At 46.7% G+C, this 20,337-nt stretch overlaps 1 protein-coding gene across 4 annotated transcripts in view; it reads left to right on the top strand.

Moving 5' to 3' along the window:
- Positions 1-622: 622 nt before the first annotated feature.
- tpk1 (thiamin pyrophosphokinase 1) overlaps positions 623-20,337 on the top strand; it is a 50,440-nt gene continuing 30,725 nt past the window's right edge. For 2 of the 4 annotated variants that reach the window (XM_076051077.1, XM_076051080.1), the window contains exons 1-5: positions 771-910; positions 942-1,039; positions 1,845-1,930; positions 5,990-6,064; positions 14,721-14,790. In XM_076051077.1, the coding sequence (XP_075907192.1) occupies positions 1,888-1,930; positions 5,990-6,064; positions 14,721-14,790 (188 nt within the window). In that variant the 5' untranslated portion in view covers positions 771-910; positions 942-1,039; positions 1,845-1,887. Of the gene's footprint in view, positions 741-770; positions 911-941; positions 1,055-1,844; positions 1,931-5,989; positions 6,065-14,720; positions 14,791-20,337 lie in introns of those variants that run through there. The other 2 variants (XM_076051079.1, XM_076051078.1) reach the window with 2 other exon arrangements.

Genomic DNA, 20,337 nt, shown 5'->3' with positions numbered 1-20,337 from the left:
GAATGATTTTCCTCGCAAAAGGCGTGTGTGTGTGTGTGTGTGTGTGTGTGTGCGTGTGTGGACATGCATGTCGAGTGCGCTTTCCCCTCATGTGCGCCGTGTTTAGGAGACAGGAAATGTGCTGATTGATGAGGGATTTCACTTTAATGAACCTCCAGAGTGGACTCACCTTGAGAGAAATTTGGATTCTCACTTAACACTGCATTTAACGTAGTCCAGGGGCCATCACAGGAATACGCTATCAGCCCCCTGAGAAGGCCGAGTGCACACGCTCATGCACACTCTCAATAGCAGTCAAGATTGTTTACATACACAATTCTATGCGGTTTTAATACTCTGTATTTGTGGGTGAGACTATGTATAAACTCTAAATTACTGTTGATGTTTATAAGGTCTGAAATGGTTTGATAAATTGAGGGAGAGGGAGAGATTGATCAGGCAATGCATTGTAATAGTTCATGAATTCAGTATCCGTGCAAGCAAGATTTTATTCTACTTTTAAAACCTGCATACAATTAACAACAAAACTGCATTCATGGAAAGAGGGGCACATAAGCATACAGGATTTTTAAGTTATTTTGATGAGACCAGGCTGCGGCTGAAAAATAAATCGCTGTACCACGTTTGGCCTCTAGATGTCCCCGTAAAAAATTGCAGCTACTCGTTGAGCCGCCGCGGCGACTCTCCCTGCTCTCTCCCTGACTGTTTACGTTTTCGAATGCGGAAGTAGCTTCAACACTGTGAGTTTCTGAGTGAATTTGCTCCCTTTTTACTGTAACGGGTGGGGAAACGAGTCCAAGTAGTCGCGTTTTGGTCGCGTAGAGCAGCTTCGACAAGTTTTAGTTCTTGGTGTTCTTGCTCAGAATGCGAAGAATTCAGTTAAAAAAAAAAAAAAAGTGCGGGAGTGCGTGTCTCTCCCGGCGCCTCCCGGTCCCTGACAGCAGTGCGAGGACACCTGCAGAGAGATGTTGAGGAGAACGTCGAAGTCCGTTCACCTCGGGCTGAATTTCCTGTGAATTTCCACGACAAGCTCAATTGGGTAGTTGATATTCAGGTTTCACTCTTTAAGTTTAAGTATTACTTAATTTGTCCTTGCTGCGCCAACAGCTATCCCCCGCACAGTCCATTTGTTGCCGCTAATTATCATTAACAAACAACACCTGTGGTTTATGCACGCGGTGGCGACTGCTGCGGTTTTATCTGCCTGAACGTATTGTTTAGTTGGGCATTTATTTCCGTCTTTTGTCGTTATTGGCAAATCATTTTCAGGCAAACCTATTTTCACTTCACTGTACCACAACGTGCCTCAGTTTTTATTTTTGAAATGTGATATTTTGTTATTCTTTGACGACAAATCCTCTAGTTTTCCTGGCAAATCTGCTGCCTGGAAATATGTTGCTCTACGTGCATTATTTATTGTCAGTGTCATCACTGTGCATACTTATCCTTATCAAGGTGATGAGCTTTGTGGTTTTGTTAATTAGATGATGAGGGTAAATAACATTTGCTTTAATTTGACAGTTTGAAGTTGGATTTAGATTAGCGTTACTGTGCGGTTGCTGTTGGTTACTGGACAGTAAACGCATACGCACATATATAATTTAATTTAACTCAGGCCCATGTTTGAATGGCCTGGGGATGTCTAGTTTTAGGTGTCAGACTTGGTTGTTTCCCATGGTAAATTATTAGCCAAAGTACCAAGATTGGTGGTGAAGTAATTGGAATAATGTTTGACAGTGCTTTGTGTTGTTCTTATAAATAATAAAAAAAAAAATGAATGCCAAAAAAAGGCGAGTCTAAATCAGCCAAGTCATTCAAAACAGCTGTTCTGTCATCGGTTCCAGGCGAGTCGGCAGACTGACGACAGGGCTCTGCTGGATACCGACCATGAGTGAGGAGTTCACACCTTTAGATTGCCTGCTGCCTTCAGGTACTTCCGCCTTGTGCACACGCACTCGCACACGTAATCCATAAAAGGTTTTGTGGGCCACAAAGCTGCCATTTAGATTATTAATTCTGAGTCTCTGTTAAAAGGATGAATGTCCTGAGTGTCCACATAAAGTTTACACTTTAGTTGCATCAAGAAAAAAAAAAAATGCTGCAGTAATTTATTATCCAAAAGTTTTGTAATAATGTGAAAGGATTACAAAATTAAATTTGGAACTCTCTCAATACTTCTCTAAAACGTTGCACACTTTTTCTTCTTTTTTTTTGTACGCCGATAATGGAAATAGGCACTCAACTCCCATCGCTGCCACACTTTCCTCTGCCTTTTTGTTTCCTCCTTCACTCTGACACACGCAGCCAAAGAGCCACCGGGGAATCGACACCGAAAAACAAATCACTGCCACTTTCATGTGCGTATGCATGAGATGCGCTTTGCTGTGTCTTTTTCGTCCTAGCGCCGACGCATCTGCCTGTAAGATTTAAGATGTGGGGGAAAAAAATGCATATTCAAGAAGGCCATTTGATCATTGTAATGACCCTGAAAATAACTTTAGCTACGAATTAGCATCCCTGTTATGGTGGAGTTTGGCTTTGTTGTCTTTGCACGAGAAATTCCAACTCGCATTTGACTGACAAGAAAAACACTTGTTTGCATTTATTTTCCATTTCTAACAAGCAGAGATTATAATTATTTATTGAACTTTTTTTATCAGATGTGTTTGGTTTGTGTCGATGCTCTTGAAAAGTAAAAATAAACTCTGCAGAATGTAGCCTGAGGGCGCCGGAGGAAGGGGAGTGGGGGGGAGACAGGTTCTAGCTGCCTGAGCCGCTCAGGTCAAGGTTTGTATAAGCTCCCTAGTGGTGTGTTGCAGAAAAAAAAAAAAAAAGTTGCACAGATAGGAGCCTAAGGGCAGAGCTATACTCGCTGAGCTATAAAGGTCAAGCGGATCATAACAAGAGTTTGTACCATGGAGAAGACTGGCTGCAGTGCGCATCTGCCATCCGTCAGTTTTGTCACACCTGAAGCCCTTCTTTTTCCCCCCGTCTTTTTTTTTTTTTTTTTTTTTTAAGATGAAGCACTATTTTTTTTTCTGTAACATTGCACAGCAGCGGGAGTAGTCATAGCTCAACTCTGAAATCTACCTCCTCGCTTCAGGTCGGTCTTCAAATTCCGCTTCATCCAATGACTAATCAGCTTATTTCATGTTTACAAAGGTGACTGCTTTGTATAAACAAAGTGGGGCTGCTGTAGCGGCGATTGATTAAAAGTGCCGCAGCATTTTCTCATCAAAAGAAGAACATTGAAAACACGCAGCTTTCTCCACTCACCATTATCAGAATCGGAATGCTTTATTGATCACAAGTAAAAAGCAAAGTAAAAAAAAAAAAAATTAGAGGCGACTAAGCTGCCCAGGAGGGAAACCAGGCTAAACGCTCCAGGCGAGAGTAAAAAGGCTGCTTTAGAGAACAACAGCATTTACAAATTCTAATTAGCTAGTTAATTTTCCCAAGCCCAGTTTTGGCCTCAAGTGTGCCGTATACAGTGAGTGTTGACACAGCATGTGAGGAAAAGCCGTCTGTCCAAAGTGTTTAAGGTTGGAAGCGTGACAGGCCAGTGAAACGCAGGAACAGATCGTAAATCTTTAAAGACTTAATGCCGATTAAAGGCCAAATTAAAATAAGTGTTTTTTTTGTTTTTTTTAAATTTCTTCTTCAATGTCCCGTGGGATTTTATGACTCTCAGATCCAAAAAGAGGGTGTTCCACAGCTAAGAGGCCAAAAAAACAAAAAAAAAAACAGGAAACAGCCTCTCCAGATTTCTTCTGGGACATTTTGAGCACTTTTAAAGCAAAGGCAGAGGAGGATCTGAGCGTTCCTGTCAAGAGTTGAGATGAGAGGCACCAAGCTTTGCGGCGGCGGCGGCGCTTTGTGAACTTGCGAGACCTCAAATCAGTTCCGGAAGCAACAGGAAGCCGATGCGCTGCCGCAAGTCGTGGCGCGATGGGATCTCGCCTCTCCTCTCCTCTCCTCCCCCCTCAGCTCCTCTCCTGTCCTCTCTGTGCCGGTCAGGATCCCGGTTTTCCCGGCTCAAATGAGAGATATTCCGGACACCTGTGTTAAACTTCAGGCCAGTTTTGAACGATGAATCCCCCTCGCCCTCGCCCTCGGACAGGCGGGCACTCTGATGATGTAACTGCCTGACATGTCTGTCAGTTGCTTTAGAGTCGCATTGAGACATGAATGGAAGTGAGTCCTTTTATTGTCTCTGTCTGATCTCTTGCAAGAAATACTTGTTCCTGCGCGGCGTGCTGGGGAATACAAAGTAGCTCCTGAAAGCGTGCATTTCGAAATGAAATTGTGCCAGCGTGTCCTCCCCCCCACCCCCTCCCTCACTTTCATTTATGTGTGTATTTGCCGGTATTTCGCTTTCTGACCCTTCCTCTTCTTTCTTAAGAACCCAAGGTGACATTTCTTTGAATGGATGACTTTGCAAAGCTGCCCACCAGCGTGCAACTCTCTGTGTGTGTGTGTGTGCGTCTGTGCGTGCACGCCACTGAAAGGTTATCCCAAAAGGCCATGGCTGGTTGAGTTTGCCTTCCCCTCTCGTCACATCTTTAGCCAATTAAGAGACCTGACTGACAAACCTGCCACTTACGTCCCTCTCTCCCACCTCTCACCTCATCCCCTCTTGTGTCCCTTCCTGTCTTATCATCTTCTTCTTCTTTGGTCCCCCTCCATCTTTGCCCTTTTCCCGCCGCCTCCCTCCACTTTTAACCGCACTCTGCTCTGCAGCTGCATCAAAGGCACCGACACAGACGACTTTATGCAGGTTGTTTTTTTGTTTTTTTTGCTTCCTTTCTCCCTCGCAGTCCACTTTACTTAGTGCTTTTAGAAGGACAGACCTTCAAATCCAGCATTGAAATAAGCAGGAAGGTGATTTCAGTTCCTTCGAAAGCCTGGAAGACCACGTTGAGACACGAGTAGCGTAACAATATAAATCTACATTTTGTTAAAAACAATATATTTAACATAATAACACACATTAGCAAGTAAGTGTACATTTTTGAGTCGCTACAGCGAGTAACAACAGAAAAAGGTATTGTTTTTTATCAAGGCTGATGTAAAAAAGGAGGATAAATGAGCAGGGAATGAAATGCACAAGTGCGAAGACGAGGGAATAAAGGTTGTGGTTCACTCTGGTCCATTAAGGCTTTTTGTAGCTGCACTGTCTTCGTCACTGAATGCAGAATATTCCATTATGTTTTGCTTTTTTTTTTTTTTCCACATCCATTTCATTTCCACACAGATATGGAAATGACATTTCTTAAGTATTAGTCATGGGATCCGCATTAGCGGCAGAGCAAATGAAAAGCTAAAAGCAAGACGGATGGGGGGGGGTTTGGGGAGAGAGAAATGGATTTGTGACGTGATGCAGGGGGACAGAGATGCAGTTAGAGGTGTGTCGAGAGGAACGAGGGAAGCTATGCGGCGCCGGGTGCTGAGAGGGTTGATGCCCGATGTCACCAGAGTCGGCATCCTGAGAACACGGGGACGGAGCAGAAAAACTCAAGGAATCTGTGATGATAATTGCAACTCGCCGTTTCGACGCATTACCATCTGGGTGGTCGGGGGAGAGCGCCGCGCATTCTCGCATGTGCGCGCATTTGTCATTTGGTGACAGTGTAAACAAAGCACTCGAGCGCTAATTGGTTCAAGTGGGAAAACACTCTGAACTTTCGCAAATTTGAGATTCATCACCGAGACGTGTTTTTTTTTTTTTTTTAATCATTGCTGCTTTTAATCATCGCAGCTGTTCCGCAGTTTCCCACCCGGAGACGATGATCGCCCAGTTGTCCGCCATTGTTTGTATTTATCACCGTTATTTGGGACATCACTCGTTGAACTCGGATAATTTCCCGAACTTTCACCCAGAATTATTTGAAACGATTTTGCCCTTAATGTGTTTTTCTTGTGCCCACGGGATTGACATCATACGTTTGTCTCGTCTTTCTTTTTCTTTTTATTTATTTATTTTTTGCAGGAAAGCAAAGGCTGTGCTTGATCATCCTGAACCAGCCCCTGGATGAGGACTACCTGCGTATCCTCTGGAGAAAAGGTGCCACGCGTCTCACACGATGACAAAAGATCAAACCGTCCACCTCCGCGTCGTTCTTAAACCCGTCGCTTGCGTGTTGGATTCTCATATGTTCCTCACTTAAGCACTCTTAATGGATACCCTGCCACTGAGAGTGGTCCCTCTGCCCACACACACACACACACACACACACACACACACACACACGAGATGTTTATTTTTATATCTATAAAAGTCAAATGTCTTGACACAAGCAGTGGCTGACCACCGAGAGGGATCTTCGGTTCTCACACACTCACCCAAGTGAGTGAGAGCATTTTCATATTTTGAAAGGCCAATGAAATATCAAGCCTCCAGCACTGTGAATATACTGTATATATATCTGCCACTCTGTGTAGTCTTTTTTCCACCACTATAGTTTCTCAATGTCCTTGTCAAGTGCTGGTATAAGGTGGAACAGCTGCAGGAACTTTACGCAGTGACTGGTGTTCTCACCACTTTGCCACGTCCAATAACTAGCAGGGTTCGGTGGCAAGGGGGTGGAGTCTCAATGAACAGCAGCCTCTATTTAACGTTAACTTTTGAGGTGCATGTTTAGCTCATTAGCCTGACGCAACCTCTTTGCAGCTAAATTGGCATTTGTTTGTATTCGTACGTGCACTAAGGGCGCGTTCAGACTGCCACCCGAAATCTGATTTTTAGCCCAACCGGATTGACTTGCCTCCACTCCGATGTCGTTGCTACAGCAGCAACCTGTCAAATGGGTCAATAATGTGGCCCAGTCTGAACAGAGCCAGATCCCATTTGGACAATTCGAGAAGGAATCTGATTTGAGAAGGAATCTGATTCGAATCCGATTCGCCTGCAGTCTGAACGCAGCCTAAAGGACTCCGAAGTTTTACAGTCATCAGCGTGTTGACTTGGGAAGTGTGCAAACGTGCACAGGAGAACAACGACAATAACAACAACGAATCAACAACTGTTTCAGTCCTTATCTAAATCAGTGCAGAAGCAAAAACCTCCTTTTTGTCAAGCAAGTGCAGCGCTTCTTGCATCTAAAGCAACGTTGAAAAATACCTGCTGTGTCGGGGCTCAACCGTGATAGTTTTCAAGTATTAGTCATCTCCGGAGGCCAATTTGGTCACCCTTTTAAAGAATTGTGAGGGATTCTGCGGCGTCGCCGTTGAACTGCTTTTCACAAGGCCAGCTGAAAGAAAAGAAAAAAAGATTAATAAGCCACTTAACGGTTGTCAGCAAACAGTGGATATGAAGAAAAGTTGATCCTCTCGCCTCCGCTTTCATAAATACTCCGAGGCCCCTTTTCTCACAGCGAAAGACAAACAGGAGTCGGGAAGAGAAACACACGCGCTAAAAGGCGCATCATTAAAAGGAGAAAGGGGGTGAAAAAACGGAGGTCTGTGGAGGAGAGCCGAGCTCCGGGCTCCCCGAGCTGTCGCCCGTGAGACTCTGTGCTGATGCACTGCGAGTCTGTGATGTATTAAACACGTGAAGCCAGACTGCGTTTCTGATCTACTGCTGCTTCATTTGCTTGGCGCGCGACCACAAGTCAAACTGCAGCTGCAGCGCTGCAGATCAGGATCCACAGACTTGGGTCTGGACCGGGTTGGCGAACAGAGAAACCTTAACATTCTCATGCACTCAGAAAAAAAACAAAGCGTCGTCCCCCCCCCCCACACACACACACACACCCATGTTTCATTTTTCATGAAAACTGTCCTCAATCTGAAGAACATTCTTCTCATTCGTCTCCCCTAAATTGTCTCTTTCGCTCCCCCCCCACCCCCCACCCCCCCGCCCAAGAATGCGCCGTCGCTGTCGGAGCGATAAATTATTCGCTCTCGAGCCATTGTCGCTAAGTCGCTCGTGGACCAACATATTTCATTTAATATCCTTTCAATCACTGCGGAATTGTGACCAGACGGGCCAAATGTAAGCGACGCCCCCCCCGCCACCCTCCCACCCCCACCGGAGATTGGAATTTTTACGGGAACGCATCTTTGGGGGAAGTTATTGCGCGCCCTCGTTGTCGAACCCTTTCTCGGCGGATGCATGCGAGTGAGCGTGGCGGCGGCGGCGGCGGCTGCTGTTAAATCAAATAGTCAAAGCAGCCAAGTGCAGACGTTTGCCAGCCGCTGTGAGATAGATGCGGCGTTTCCACACGTGTGCGTTTTTCCATCGCGCCGCCCCGTAATGTCGTTTGGCAGATTCAGCCGTTTCCTCCCCGCTCGGACGAGTCCCGCTTCCGGGTAGTTTGCGGGCAAACCTGCGGCACCCACGTCAGAAAATGTGGCGCTGCAGCTTTTCTCGACTTCAGTCGGTCGACGTTTGTTTGGACAGCGCTAAATCACAACCGAACGCGTCGAAAAGCAAAGAAGAAAACCAACTGAACCCTCCGCAGATCGAGCACGGTGCGAAACGAGCTGTGTTTCCATGACAGTTTTTCGCCAAATAAAAGCAATATGTCTAAAAAATTATACAAATGACACTTTTGCGATATACCTCTATATCGATACGTCTGGAAAAAACACCTCATGAGAGCGTCAAAACCTTTCAGTCATATTTGAGTTTGTTTTTTTTATTGCGATATTTAGGTTTTGCGCAATTCTAAAGAGACCAATAGCAGATCCAGATTTAAAAAAATATATATATTTTCCTTTTTTTCCTTCGTTGCATGAGACACGACGTTTTCTTTTAACACGATGTTGATGGCACATAAAGGCTCCTCAGATCTTCTTTTTCTTCTTTTTAATACCATGATGGTAAATAAACTCGCTGTGAGTTTGTCGTCGCCCCCCTTTTGGGAGGGAGGAGAGGGTTCGGGGGGGTTTGCCATGTATCTTTAATGATGTTTGTCGGTGGAATGTCTGAGCCTCTGCGTGCGTCGCTCTCCAGATGGCTCTTCACCTGGAGGTGCCCCATGCTTAAGCCTCCCTCCCCTCGCAGCAGCATCTGCACCCTGGAACACACACACACACTTAAAGACCAAGCACACGAGCGCACGCACACACTCCCAGCGTCCTCTGATGTGCTCCCCTCCTCCCCACCCGGCGCGCTCCCTCGTCACCTGTGGCTGAGCGGGAGCAGCGGGGGAGCGAAGGAGCGGCAGAGGCAAGAGCCGATCAAAGGGGAGCTCGCTTGCGCACGAGGCGGCGGCGGTGGCGGCGGCGGCAGCGGCGGCGGTTGCGGCGGCGGCTCAACATGATGTTGCGCCGCTGCTTATCTCACCCGGGTGCCGTCTCATTTGGTCGGTCGGTATCACTCACTTACCAAGCGCGTGAGCCCCGCGAAACCGGGCCGATCGGCGACGCGGTCAGTTCGGGCGGAGGCCGCGGAAACGGGGCCGCGAGGAATCCCCAGTGAGCGAAAAAAAAAATTTGACTTGAGCTGTTCGGATCCGGCGACCTGGATCCGGGCCGCAGGGGGGAAATAGAGACTTAACAGAGGGGGAGCGGGACGAGGGCCCCGAGAATGAGACGTTAGCGCTAGCGGGGGGATCAATCAAATTTGCCGCAACAATATGTAGAGAAAGGGGCTGCATGGGGTGAGAGGAATGACGGATGGAGGGCGAGAGGCGGGCTGATGGATGAAGGGAAGGTGGCGGGGCGTCATATTAAGGATAATAATCTCTTCGCCGCTCCCCGTGACAGTTTGCCCTCTCCTGCGCCGCAGCCGAAGCCCCGACCTGACAGGTATTAATCCCCGCCGCTAAACTCATCAATATCGGTCGGGCGGAATGTGGGATCTTCGCCCCCAGCGCTCGCTCCTCTGTGTGTGTGTGTGTGTGTGTGTGTGTGTGTGTGTGTGTGTGTGTGTGTGTGTGTGTGTGTGTGTGTGTGTGTGTGTGTGTGTGTGTGTGTGTGTGTGTGTGTGTGTGTGTGTGAGAGAGTGAGAAAGAGAGCACGATAGAGGGAAGATGCGCGCATGTGTTTCTGCATTAAATTGTTTGTGCGCGTGAGTCACCGGGGCGACGGATGCAAATGTCACGTCTTTCCTTTATTTTTTTTCTTCCTTCCTGCATTGTGGCGCCGAGACGCATTACCCGGCGCCCGCCGCGCACACATGCGCGGCATCTATCACACCGAGAGCGGAGAGTGACAGGACGAGCAGCTCCCGAAAGCCTGCGGGGAGGGATTATTATGGCTGGTTAATTTTCAGGGTCACCCCCCCCCCCCCCCGACACCTCTCCCACCCTCCCGGCTACTCCCGCTGCCCCTGTTGAGCCAGAGTCAGAGGCGCTCACACATTCGAGGGCTTGTGCTATTAGGGCTGTATTCTGTATTACAATGATTGTTTTTTTCTTTTCTTTTAAGTTTGCCTTCACGTCGGCCTCGGGTCTGTTTCGCAAAACTAGGCGGTGGGTGGTTTCTCACACTGCGGGTGAACCTCGGAGTGGCCGCGCCAATCGCAGCCGCCAGAGAAAAATAGTAGCGCTGTCGTCAAGACCGCACCAACCGAGACATTATCAAGTATCAAGTAATGAGGAATGAAATCGCCGCGAGCAGCAAACACACAAACGGACGCACACGTCGCTCCCAACAACGGATGCGGGAGGGATGTTTGTTTACACGGAAACAGCGTGCGGAGGGGGGAGGGTTGGAGGGATTTGGGTGGTGGCACCTTTAATTGGCGCCCGCGAACATGATCGCTTGTTTTGCCCGACAGACTCGGGCGAGTGACACGGTGTTTCAAATGCGAATAAGATGGGGAAAACGCACAAATCCGCCGAGACGCTCATTTATTTTCCTCGTCTGGCCTCGCGTGTCACTGTCGTCGTCGTGCCCGACATAAATATGCATTTGAATTGTGCTTTTAAAAAAATGAGGCCTTGCGAGGCGAGGTCAAACCTGCGTTGTTCAGCCGCTCGTAGATATTTATGAGATTCGCTCTTATCCAGGTCTAGCAGGGGAACACCGTCGCGCTCATCAAAGCCGGCGGTAAAAACGTGTTCGCGCAAGAGTGAAAACAAGGTGAGTTCAATCAGATTTTTTTTTTTTTTTTTTTCTCTCTCTCTTTGTTTAACACGGTATTCCAATGCGGTGGAGCGGACGGTGTTAAGAGAGCGCCGCGCTCGAGAGCCGCTCTTGGTGCCTCCGACCTCTCTGTTGTACCCGGAGCCCGGTGTGCGCTCTAAATGGAACACCAGGCAAACGGAGCCAAGTGAAAGATTGATGGACGGGAGCGCCACTCTGGAACCGGAGGTTTTTCCTGCGTTCCCCCCCCCCCTCTCCCGGCGCGCGCACGCTCCGGCGCTCGTGCGCGGGCAATGACGGATGGCTTTACAGTCTGTCACCGGCAGGCTTAAAGAGAAGCTTCCCTGTTTTGTTTTGTTTTTTTCCTCCCTCTTCCTTTTGCCTTCCCGGAGAAGTTTTCATTTGAAAAGTTTCTCAGCCCCCTAAGACCTCTGTGAGAGATAATGAGCCATTTACATTCCAATCTTTTGCTTGATGCGAAACACTGACAGCAGGTGGCGGCGGCGGTGGTGGTTGGCAGGGGGGGTGGGGTGGGGGGGTTATGAATAAAAGCACTACCTTAAGTGTCTTATTTACACCATTGCAAATGCGTCGGCTTTCCTTCTGCTCCGAAAGGCAGGGATTGGGAGGATGAGTGAGGCCTCCCTCTGCGAGGACCATCCTTCCCGTCTATTTAGCGACGGCTCGCCTCGTCTTTATTATTATTTATTTAAAGCAGCGTTTCTCCACTGGTCGGAGCTGTTTTGATTGGGTCGCGGCTCTGCGGGCAGTTTGAAACCAACTCCGTACCAATTGCAAGGTCACGTATTTAAAGAAAACAACAGTGAAACAAAACTCTTTTTGTGTGCAAAAGAGAATGAAAGGATAAACCAAACTCTTCGTGTCATACAGAATGCAGGGATTTAAAGTATACATGCATTTTGTTCAGTACGCTTTCAGATTTAAAGTGAAATCTGCTTTATTGTTTGACAGCCAAACTGAACAGTGTTGAAGCCGATATGTCACGTCAACGTTTCACAATAAAATCCAGCACATTGTATATTATGACGGAAATCCAGCGGATCTGCCGCGTTTTCACATCATTGACTTCCTGCCTGAACGATTCTACCTGCTGCGGTCGCGTGACGCGTGAAAAATGAAACCGCGGCATATTTTTCCAAAGCGCCGCGGTTTCTCACTCCTGGGACGCGCCCGCGCCTGATGTGCACTTTCACGCTGGCTTTAACGGCCGCGGTGAGAATTGGTTGGGTTACACTCATTTAGAAAGTTTGCACCTCCTCGCGGCGGAGCTAAATCAGATGATTGGGGAGTTGCAGGTTCGGTGGAAGTCCTGTTAGCAGCCTTTCCGATTCCTTTTCCGAAAGCAAACGTTTTGGCCTTTAAAGTAAAGAAAAAAAGACAAAAAAGAGAGAGACGGCCGTCGATCTGTCCAGCTTTTCCTCGTCAGGTGGCCATTCCTGACTTTAAGAGCGGCCACCGATCATATGACGTCCTCCGACAGTGATTGGCGGGCCGATTGATCAAAGCCTCCCTGGAAAGAAAGGCAGATGGAAAAAAAAGAAAAGAAAAAGCGGCACCCTGATGAGGAGTCAGCGATGGTCTCGGCTCGATTTCATTATGAACCCCGCGGCGGTGTGTTTGCAGCGCAAGAACAAAATCAAGCCGGCAACAATTACCCTTGATCTGCGCCGCTGCCTAGCAACGGGCGCCAAAAGACGGCTCATCATTAGCAGCGGCAGTGACGGCAGGTGTAGCAATACAGCTGTGGTGGTGTTGTGCTTTGCAGAGTGTTTCAGCGACAACCATTAGGAGCATGCTAACCTTGCTGTCGTGCTTCGGGGTAGCGTCAACAGCTGAGCTGCAAGACTGAACAGCGTCTAACGTTTGAGTTCCGACAGTCTTCAAATGTTCAAATCCAAATAAGTGCACCCTTCTTATTCGCCGAACCACTATTTTAGCGTTTGTATGACCTTCACACAATGTTTGACGGAGCGTTAATATCCCCTCCTGTCCCTCAGTTCATTGTTTTTATGAACTTCACTCTTTATTTTTGCTTGCGTTTGTCGAGCTTTTCCCTAAACTGTTTGTTCAAAATTTGGGCACACCTGTCGTCGTGAAATAAATTTATTCAGTCGTTCCATTCAAAGGAGGGCGACAGGCGTCTGAACCGCGGCATTCCAAAGAAGCCACTTTGTAGGCTGGAATATTCAGCTCCGCCACTCATTAACTCTCCTCCTCTCCACACGGATCTTGTTACGGACTCGTGAGTTGCACATCCAGGTGACATCACTTAAGAAAAAAAATGTAAAAAAATAACTTTCGCTGCAGTTCTGCAAAATGGGGTTTCTTTCAATTTCCTGCAGCACCACCTTCTGAAAGCAAGAAAACTTTGTAATAAATGGGACTCCAATTTTTGATCTTCTACCCATAGGCGATTCTTTAATTCTTTTTTTTTTTTTTTTGTTATTTGTAACTTTCATGTGCCGACTGTAGGCTTCAATAAAAGCCACACTCCTGCACCACCTTTCCGAAAAGTTAAGACTGGCGATCAGTAAACTGTTTCTCTCCACCAACTGTGCCTCATTAGTAGTATAGTTCTAAAAAAGAATCCCCGTCTTTGAAACGGTAAAGCAACACGTAGGCCAACGACACGAGGAGCAGGTATGCGCCAAATGAATGATTGGCCTCGGAGATGGTGACAGTCGGAGTTAGAATAATAAAGCTGGGGATTCAAAAAAAAAAAACAGTACACCGACTGCCCGTCTCTATGGTACAGACTTAGTTTAAATTAAACAAGGTACAAAAAAGAAAACTCGGCCTGATTCTTTGAAGTTTCCCCCCTTTGTGTGTGTGTGCACCACAGCAGTCCCAGGCAGAGCGAGAAAAAAGAAAAACACGGGGCTGTCTGTGCAATTTGAACGGGAATAGTGCGCCGTGAAAGAGCATACATTTGCAAATAGTTAGCATCTAATTTGGTGGCCGAATCCAATTTGAGAAACACTATAGCCGTTTGATTTTAAGTGCCCCTCACTCGCGTCGCCTTAAAAGCTTCAGATTTGTCTTCTGATTATTTCTCCTTGTCTGCGTTTGGTTGATTCTTTTGTTTTCTATGCGCAGCTGGCGTTGAGGTTCAAAAGATTTATCCGCGGATTTCTATTAATATTTTTTTTTGCTGTGATTGAAATTTCTAGGGAAAAAAAAAAGGACTCGGCCTGGCAAAGCGCTGTGTTTAAACCATCCGTTGCTGTCTCGAGCTGCGTATCAAATTACCCCCTCGAAATTGCGCAAAACCTAAATATCGCAATCAAACACTGGTAATGGAAACGGCTAAACTTCGAAAAACCTCTCAAATATGGCGAGGAGGTTTTGACGCTCTCACGAGGTGGTTTTTCCAGACGCATCGATATAGAGGTTTCCTGAGTTCCTCCCCAAGACAATGAGATATTAATGACCGGGCTGCCGATTCATCACCAATGACACCGCCGAGATGCAACAGGAGTATCCTCCCTGCCTGGGAGCAAAACTGGGGCGAAATGCTAAAGAATTTAGAACTGGACGGTATGAAGCGGTGGCTCTCAGTGGCAGACATGGCTCCTCGGTGAACGCGTCAGTCAATTAACGCCCTCCAGTGGCGTCTCGAGGCTGAAGTTGTCGTCTCTCCCCCCCCCCCCCGTGTCTCTCTGCAGCCCTCCTGAAGGCGTGCGCCGACGGAGCCGCCAATCACCTGTACAGCGTGACCGCCGGCGACCGAGACAGGTGAGTGCGCCTGGCGTTCACGCCCGCATGGGTTCGTCCACCCACCTTCTTGTACGTCTCCCCCTACCTGCATAAAGGCGTATTGCACACAGAGGGAGAGCGTCTGGGGGAAATGTGTTCAGTAGTTTTTCAACCGCTGTGCTGGTTCAATTTCACTAAATTGGTTTAAAAAATAATAATTACCAATGACAACCATTGTGGAGTGACTGTGTCTTTAAAAGTGACTTTAAAAGGAATGTGAGCCTGTTTTCCTCCTTCAAGCACTCCCAGAATATCAGCTTTGGGTGCATCTAAACAGGCCCAGGCTTCACACTGAGTGGGAGACACATATTATATAATTAATTATATTGTCATTATTAGGTGAAAAGTGTATTTGGATTTTGTGCATGCCATGTGATGGAGCCACACTGTTTTATTTTGTGTGTGTGTATAAGAGAGAGCTGCGAGACCGTAGGTGGGTGTGGGCTCGGCGACGGGTCTCCTGAGCGTCAGAATGTTTCGCATTAGCACCCGCGGTGCGAGCCTGAGCACCTTTGCCGGGCCTGTGAGCGTGATGTCGCCACGACAGTGCATTTTTAGTTGGCGCGTCTTCACTCGGGGCGTGAGTGAAAATTGCAAAACTTGTAAAACTGACGCTTTGCAAGTTTGTTTAACGATCAAAATAACAACGGCAACAATATCATTCGCAGCAGTTTCATTGATCTCCCCCATTCCATGGATACAAAGAGCTTCAGGTTAAATAAAATTAAATTTCAAGGCAATTTTCAAATAAGTGGAGGATTTGGGTTAAACGTGAAAATGAAATAATTAAAAAAAGTTCAAAAAATAAACGGGAATAATCCATTTATCTGTTATTTGTCTAGCTTGCTGAAAAAGCTTTGTAATTACTCATTACATAAAAGCCATTTTCTAGGACGACAGTTGTTCAATATTGCATCTTTGTCACCAGAACAAGATTTAAAGCAAGTAGAGGCAGAATTGGATTAAAAAAAGCAGACACACAAAAGTAGTTGTCTGGCTTGAAAACTGGGAATCGTTGCCATGATTAGAAACCAGTGGGATTCATATCCTCGTATGGAAGTGACCAGCATGTCTCCCGGCCTTACTCGGCCTCTATGGGCACTATGGGCCTTTTATCAGAGGGGCTCTTCCTGCTTGTGTGACTCGGCAGATTCATCATCTCCAACTCTGAGCCCCGTAAGCATCTCTCGCAGTGGCGCTGACAGCTAGGAAGGAAGAGGGCAAAAAAAGAAAAAGTGCCACTCACAACTCAAATCGCATCTGTCCAAAGGGGAAAAGGGAAAAAGAAAAAAGAATCCAGTCATAACAGAGGGAGCGGAGAGACAGCGGGAGACAAGGGAGGAAAAAAAGACCAAAAAAACTGAAGGATGAGGAGGAGCAGTGGGGGGAACTGAAGGGAATGTTTACGGGAGGGGATATGTAAATCAATGACAGGCGAGTTAAGACGTATTTAACCTAGCATTACAATAACTAATGGACTACGGAGAGAGTGGGGAGAGCCGGTAGGCAGGGGAGGGGGAGCGCAATCAATCAAAAGCTGCTTTTAGGAGTGCCGGCAACAGCAGGACTGTGTGTGGGAACAAAAGGTGGAAGGGGGTTAATAGTTGCCGATGAGTAACAGTATTCTGATTTCTACAGTGCATCTTTGCTATGTTATATTAAGTTATGAGGATTTGAAAAAAAAAACAAAAAACCTGTTTACAACCTCCTGGAAGTGAGATTTTTAGTTTTTTTGCCAAAAGCGATGCTTGGCCTGCCACGCATTGATTTCAGGTCTCTTTGAAAAAAAAAAAAAAAACTGCACCGTGGTCGCTCTTCATTTAATTTTTCATTTTTTTTTTATTATCAACTTCAAGCTTTGATGTTAAAACAAATTTGGTCAACACCCTCTTTCTAGCGGTTGCTAAGAGCTGCAAGAACCTCTGCATGAGGCAGGTGCGCGTCCGTCCACGTGCATGCGTTCATTTTTAGTCGCAGCGCCACCTCAGGAATGAAGTCTCTGCTCGGCTTTCGCAAGACAAAGAGCGGGCGGGTGGACTCCTGTGGTTAAAAGAACGGCACCACTTAATTTCCTGTCAAAACAGCTTAATGGCAGTCATTAGGCAGGACGAGGGGGACCGAGCGTCAGGGCGGCCTTCTCGCCTCTCGCCGGTCGAATGACGGTGATTTCGCCACACGAGTTGAGCGAAGACGAGCGGCCCCGGTCGACGTCGTCTCACAGTGTGTTCTGGGCGGAACTTCTGACTGACGGTGGGATGCTGGAACTGCTCCTCCGGATCCATCCGGAAGTTTTGATGACAGGCAAAGGCAGCGAGAATCATCCAATATGAGATCTTGCTGATCAGGTTTGTTTTTGTTTTTTTTTTAGAGTTAGCAACAGAAACGTGATGCTAATGTCTGAAGCACTTTTGTATTAGACCTATTTTCAATCATATATAAACCATATACCATATCTATATCTATCTAATTCTGTTGTTTTCTTGCTGCAGACTTTTAAAAGCGTCTTATTATTTAACCTGCCCTTCGAGCGGTCCGCAGCAAAGCTAATCTCTTCGCCCAATACAGGGGAGAGCGACAAAAACAAAAATCAATTTCGGAAAAATTATTCCCACACTTGTTTGATTTCATTGTGTCCGGCGAGCCGCGGCTTCTCTCGCTCTCCTGTGAACTTAATCCACGTCGGTTTGGTGTGATTTGCGGAATCTATTACGCCGAAACGTCCAATGTGGAAGGGGGTTATTGTACAAAAAAAAAAGCGGAGTTTGGGGAAAAGGTGCGGCTGAACCGACGGTCGAGCCCCGTGACTCGGCCTCTGTCTGAGTTTTTCAGCGCGTGTGTACGTGGAAGAGATCCTCGCCCGTTGTGCTCGTGTTTTGGCTTTCCGGGGAGATAATGCTGTCAGCTTCGGCAAATGAAGTTGTCAGCAGCGAGGCTACTTATTTTTAAGTCCTACTGACAAAGAGGTATTTCTGACAGCACTGCTTTCTATTTTCTGTCATTTTATTTATTTATTTTTTTTTTTTTCCTACCCGTCCCACATTTTTAATTCTTTACGCTTACCCCAGCAAGCCAGAGACTGCGTGCGAGGATTATGGTGTCATAAATCCTCAGAGTCTCTTTTGCCCTTTGCTCAGGACCTGATGTGAGTTTACCTGATATGCAAGATATTATTTGTCGGGTCGGAGCTCCCGCCGAATGAGAAATCGTGATTTGGGGGTTGGAATTGTTCCAGAATTCTTAACATCGACAGTATGTTTTGATATCTTTATTGGGTGCGTACACTTTTATGTTGCTGTTCTTCATCCCAGATTAAAGCAGAACAGACTGACTAATTGTAAATCCTGTCTAGACACATTTAGCCCGCTGTTTACAACCTGCTGTAAGATAAGTTGTAGCCTTCCCCTTAGACCGCTGCTTTGTTGGACCCAACTTTCAGCCTGGCGGAACCAGCAACTGGCTGGGGGGGTTAGGCATGATCCCCTTTATGACATCACAAAGGGTATATTTCCCAAATCACATGCATGAGGACAGGCTGCCTGAAAAGTTTCATTTCAAAGGTAGAATAAAATAAACCGACGCCTGTAACGCTGAACTGTGCTAGGTCTGTACCACTGCCTCATTTTCAGATGTCAAATCTATTAATCCTCTGACTCACCTCATTCGGGTTCGTTTCCATCAAGTATCACACTAACCAAACAGTCGTCTCGCTTCTTTCGACCTCTCCTTCCTCCCAACGCTCCTGGAAGAGCTTGTCTCTGATTTAAAAAAAAAATCCCAATGTGTTCATTGCTCCGTATTGGAAGGGGACGTGCTGAGTTGAGTTGATGAGCAGAGGGAACCAGGCCGTACCTTTTAGCACCGGCTTTGTGTGCCGCATAATGAGAATTGTGCTGTCTTTTTTTTGTATGTGTGTGTTGTTGTGGATGTTGGTGCAGTTGGCCTTTATTTTATTACACGTGTAACAATCACGGCTAATTAAAATTTCTATTACCAACCACCCGCTCCAAAGTGCACCCTAGTAGCCTGGTGAGTAATTCTGGGAGTTCATAAAGTGTGCGCACGTGAAACTTGGATGATGACATCATGGTCATTATTTTTTTTCCAGCCTGCTATTATCAGGCTTATTAAATCTGCACAGATGCGAGACATCAAGTGCAAGTGTATCTTTTTGCTTGAATTACTCATAAGTGTTTGTTAGAACTGTCTCATGTCGCTCTTACACAAGCAAGTTTTTTTTTTTTTTGCTAATCTAACTTTATTTATGTCAAAGGAATTGCATTTTATTTTTGGGATATTATTTTTGTGCGTATTTGAAGCAAAACAATCTCTTTAGTCCACGCTTAACTCAAATTGTGGACGCTTTCCAAAGAGAAATTTATCAAGCGGAAGAGGAGCGTCCGATGAAATCCCACCACTAGATGTCGCAGTTTTGCTCCGTTCCAACGCCGAAACAAACCGGTGCAGGCGTGTCTTCAGTAACTGAATAAGATTATAACCCTGTAAATTGCTATTTATAGTTTTAGAAGGCAGGCGTGAGTATAATTAGATCCACATTTGGGAAAAAAAAAAAAAAAATCAGAAAAGCTCATGCAGATCATTCCCATTTTATCAGTCTTGACTTTTCGATCTTACGTCAATGTCTCTTTTAAGTGTACAGTAAACATAAAACCTTTTCAAAAGGTTGTATGCTGGTCCAAAAGATCATCTCCATGTCCCCAGTTTGCATGTTACTTAGTTCATCTTTCAGCGTCGGCGCTAACATGAGCCACACAGCTCGACGTGTCTCGGCCATTATTGCTGTCATCCGAAATTACTCCCACACCCAATTCATCCGACCCTCCCTACCACCGCCTCCGCCACCTGACTGATTGGGGAAAAGGCAGTAATGAGAAGGAGTAATCAGAGGAGCGTCTCCTTGACTGATGAGGAGATGAGAGAAGGGGGCCGGCTCGGCACGCCGGCGATCCACGCCAGCGATGGAAGGGCCTCACCGGCGGGAGGCAACAATAATCAACGCGTCGTCGCAATTACCCGGCCGCACGCGGGGAACCGCTTGGGTTAAGCCGAACGGCGACGAAAACAAACACGGGGGTAAATAATGGTGGCGGGGACGCCGCGCTCTATTACCTAATGAAGCGGCCTTGATTGAAATAAGTGCGTGGCAAAAGAAATGGATGACGCGAGAGACGTTAAAGACAGAAGATAAAGGAAGTGAGTGTTTGGCGATGGAGAGAAAGAGAGAGAGAGAGCAGGTTGCCATGTAGGGGAGGAAGAAAACAAGCAATGACGTAGCCTGACCGACACACACACACACACACACTCAGCCTCACACACTCAGACAAAAGGTCACGCACCCGTCGGCGCCACCCAATGCTCAGACAAACAGGCGGTAAAATGCTCTATTTCCCATCCAAATTAAAGTGTCAGTTAATATTAATGTGGAAGTGAAGACTGTCACGCTGGCAACAGCACACACACACACACACAAATAGGCACTTGCACACAGCATTTACGCAACAGGCTCTT

Source organism: Nelusetta ayraudi, unplaced genomic scaffold (assembly GCF_046127955.1).
Source record: "Nelusetta ayraudi isolate G7.1 ecotype Tasmania unplaced genomic scaffold, CSIRO-AGI_Nayr_v1 ptg000132l, whole genome shotgun sequence".
Classification (NCBI taxonomy): Eukaryota; Metazoa; Chordata; class Actinopteri; order Tetraodontiformes; family Monacanthidae; genus Nelusetta; species Nelusetta ayraudi.
Note: the sequence above shows the minus strand (reverse complement) of the source record. Positions and strands in the feature narration are given on the sequence as shown.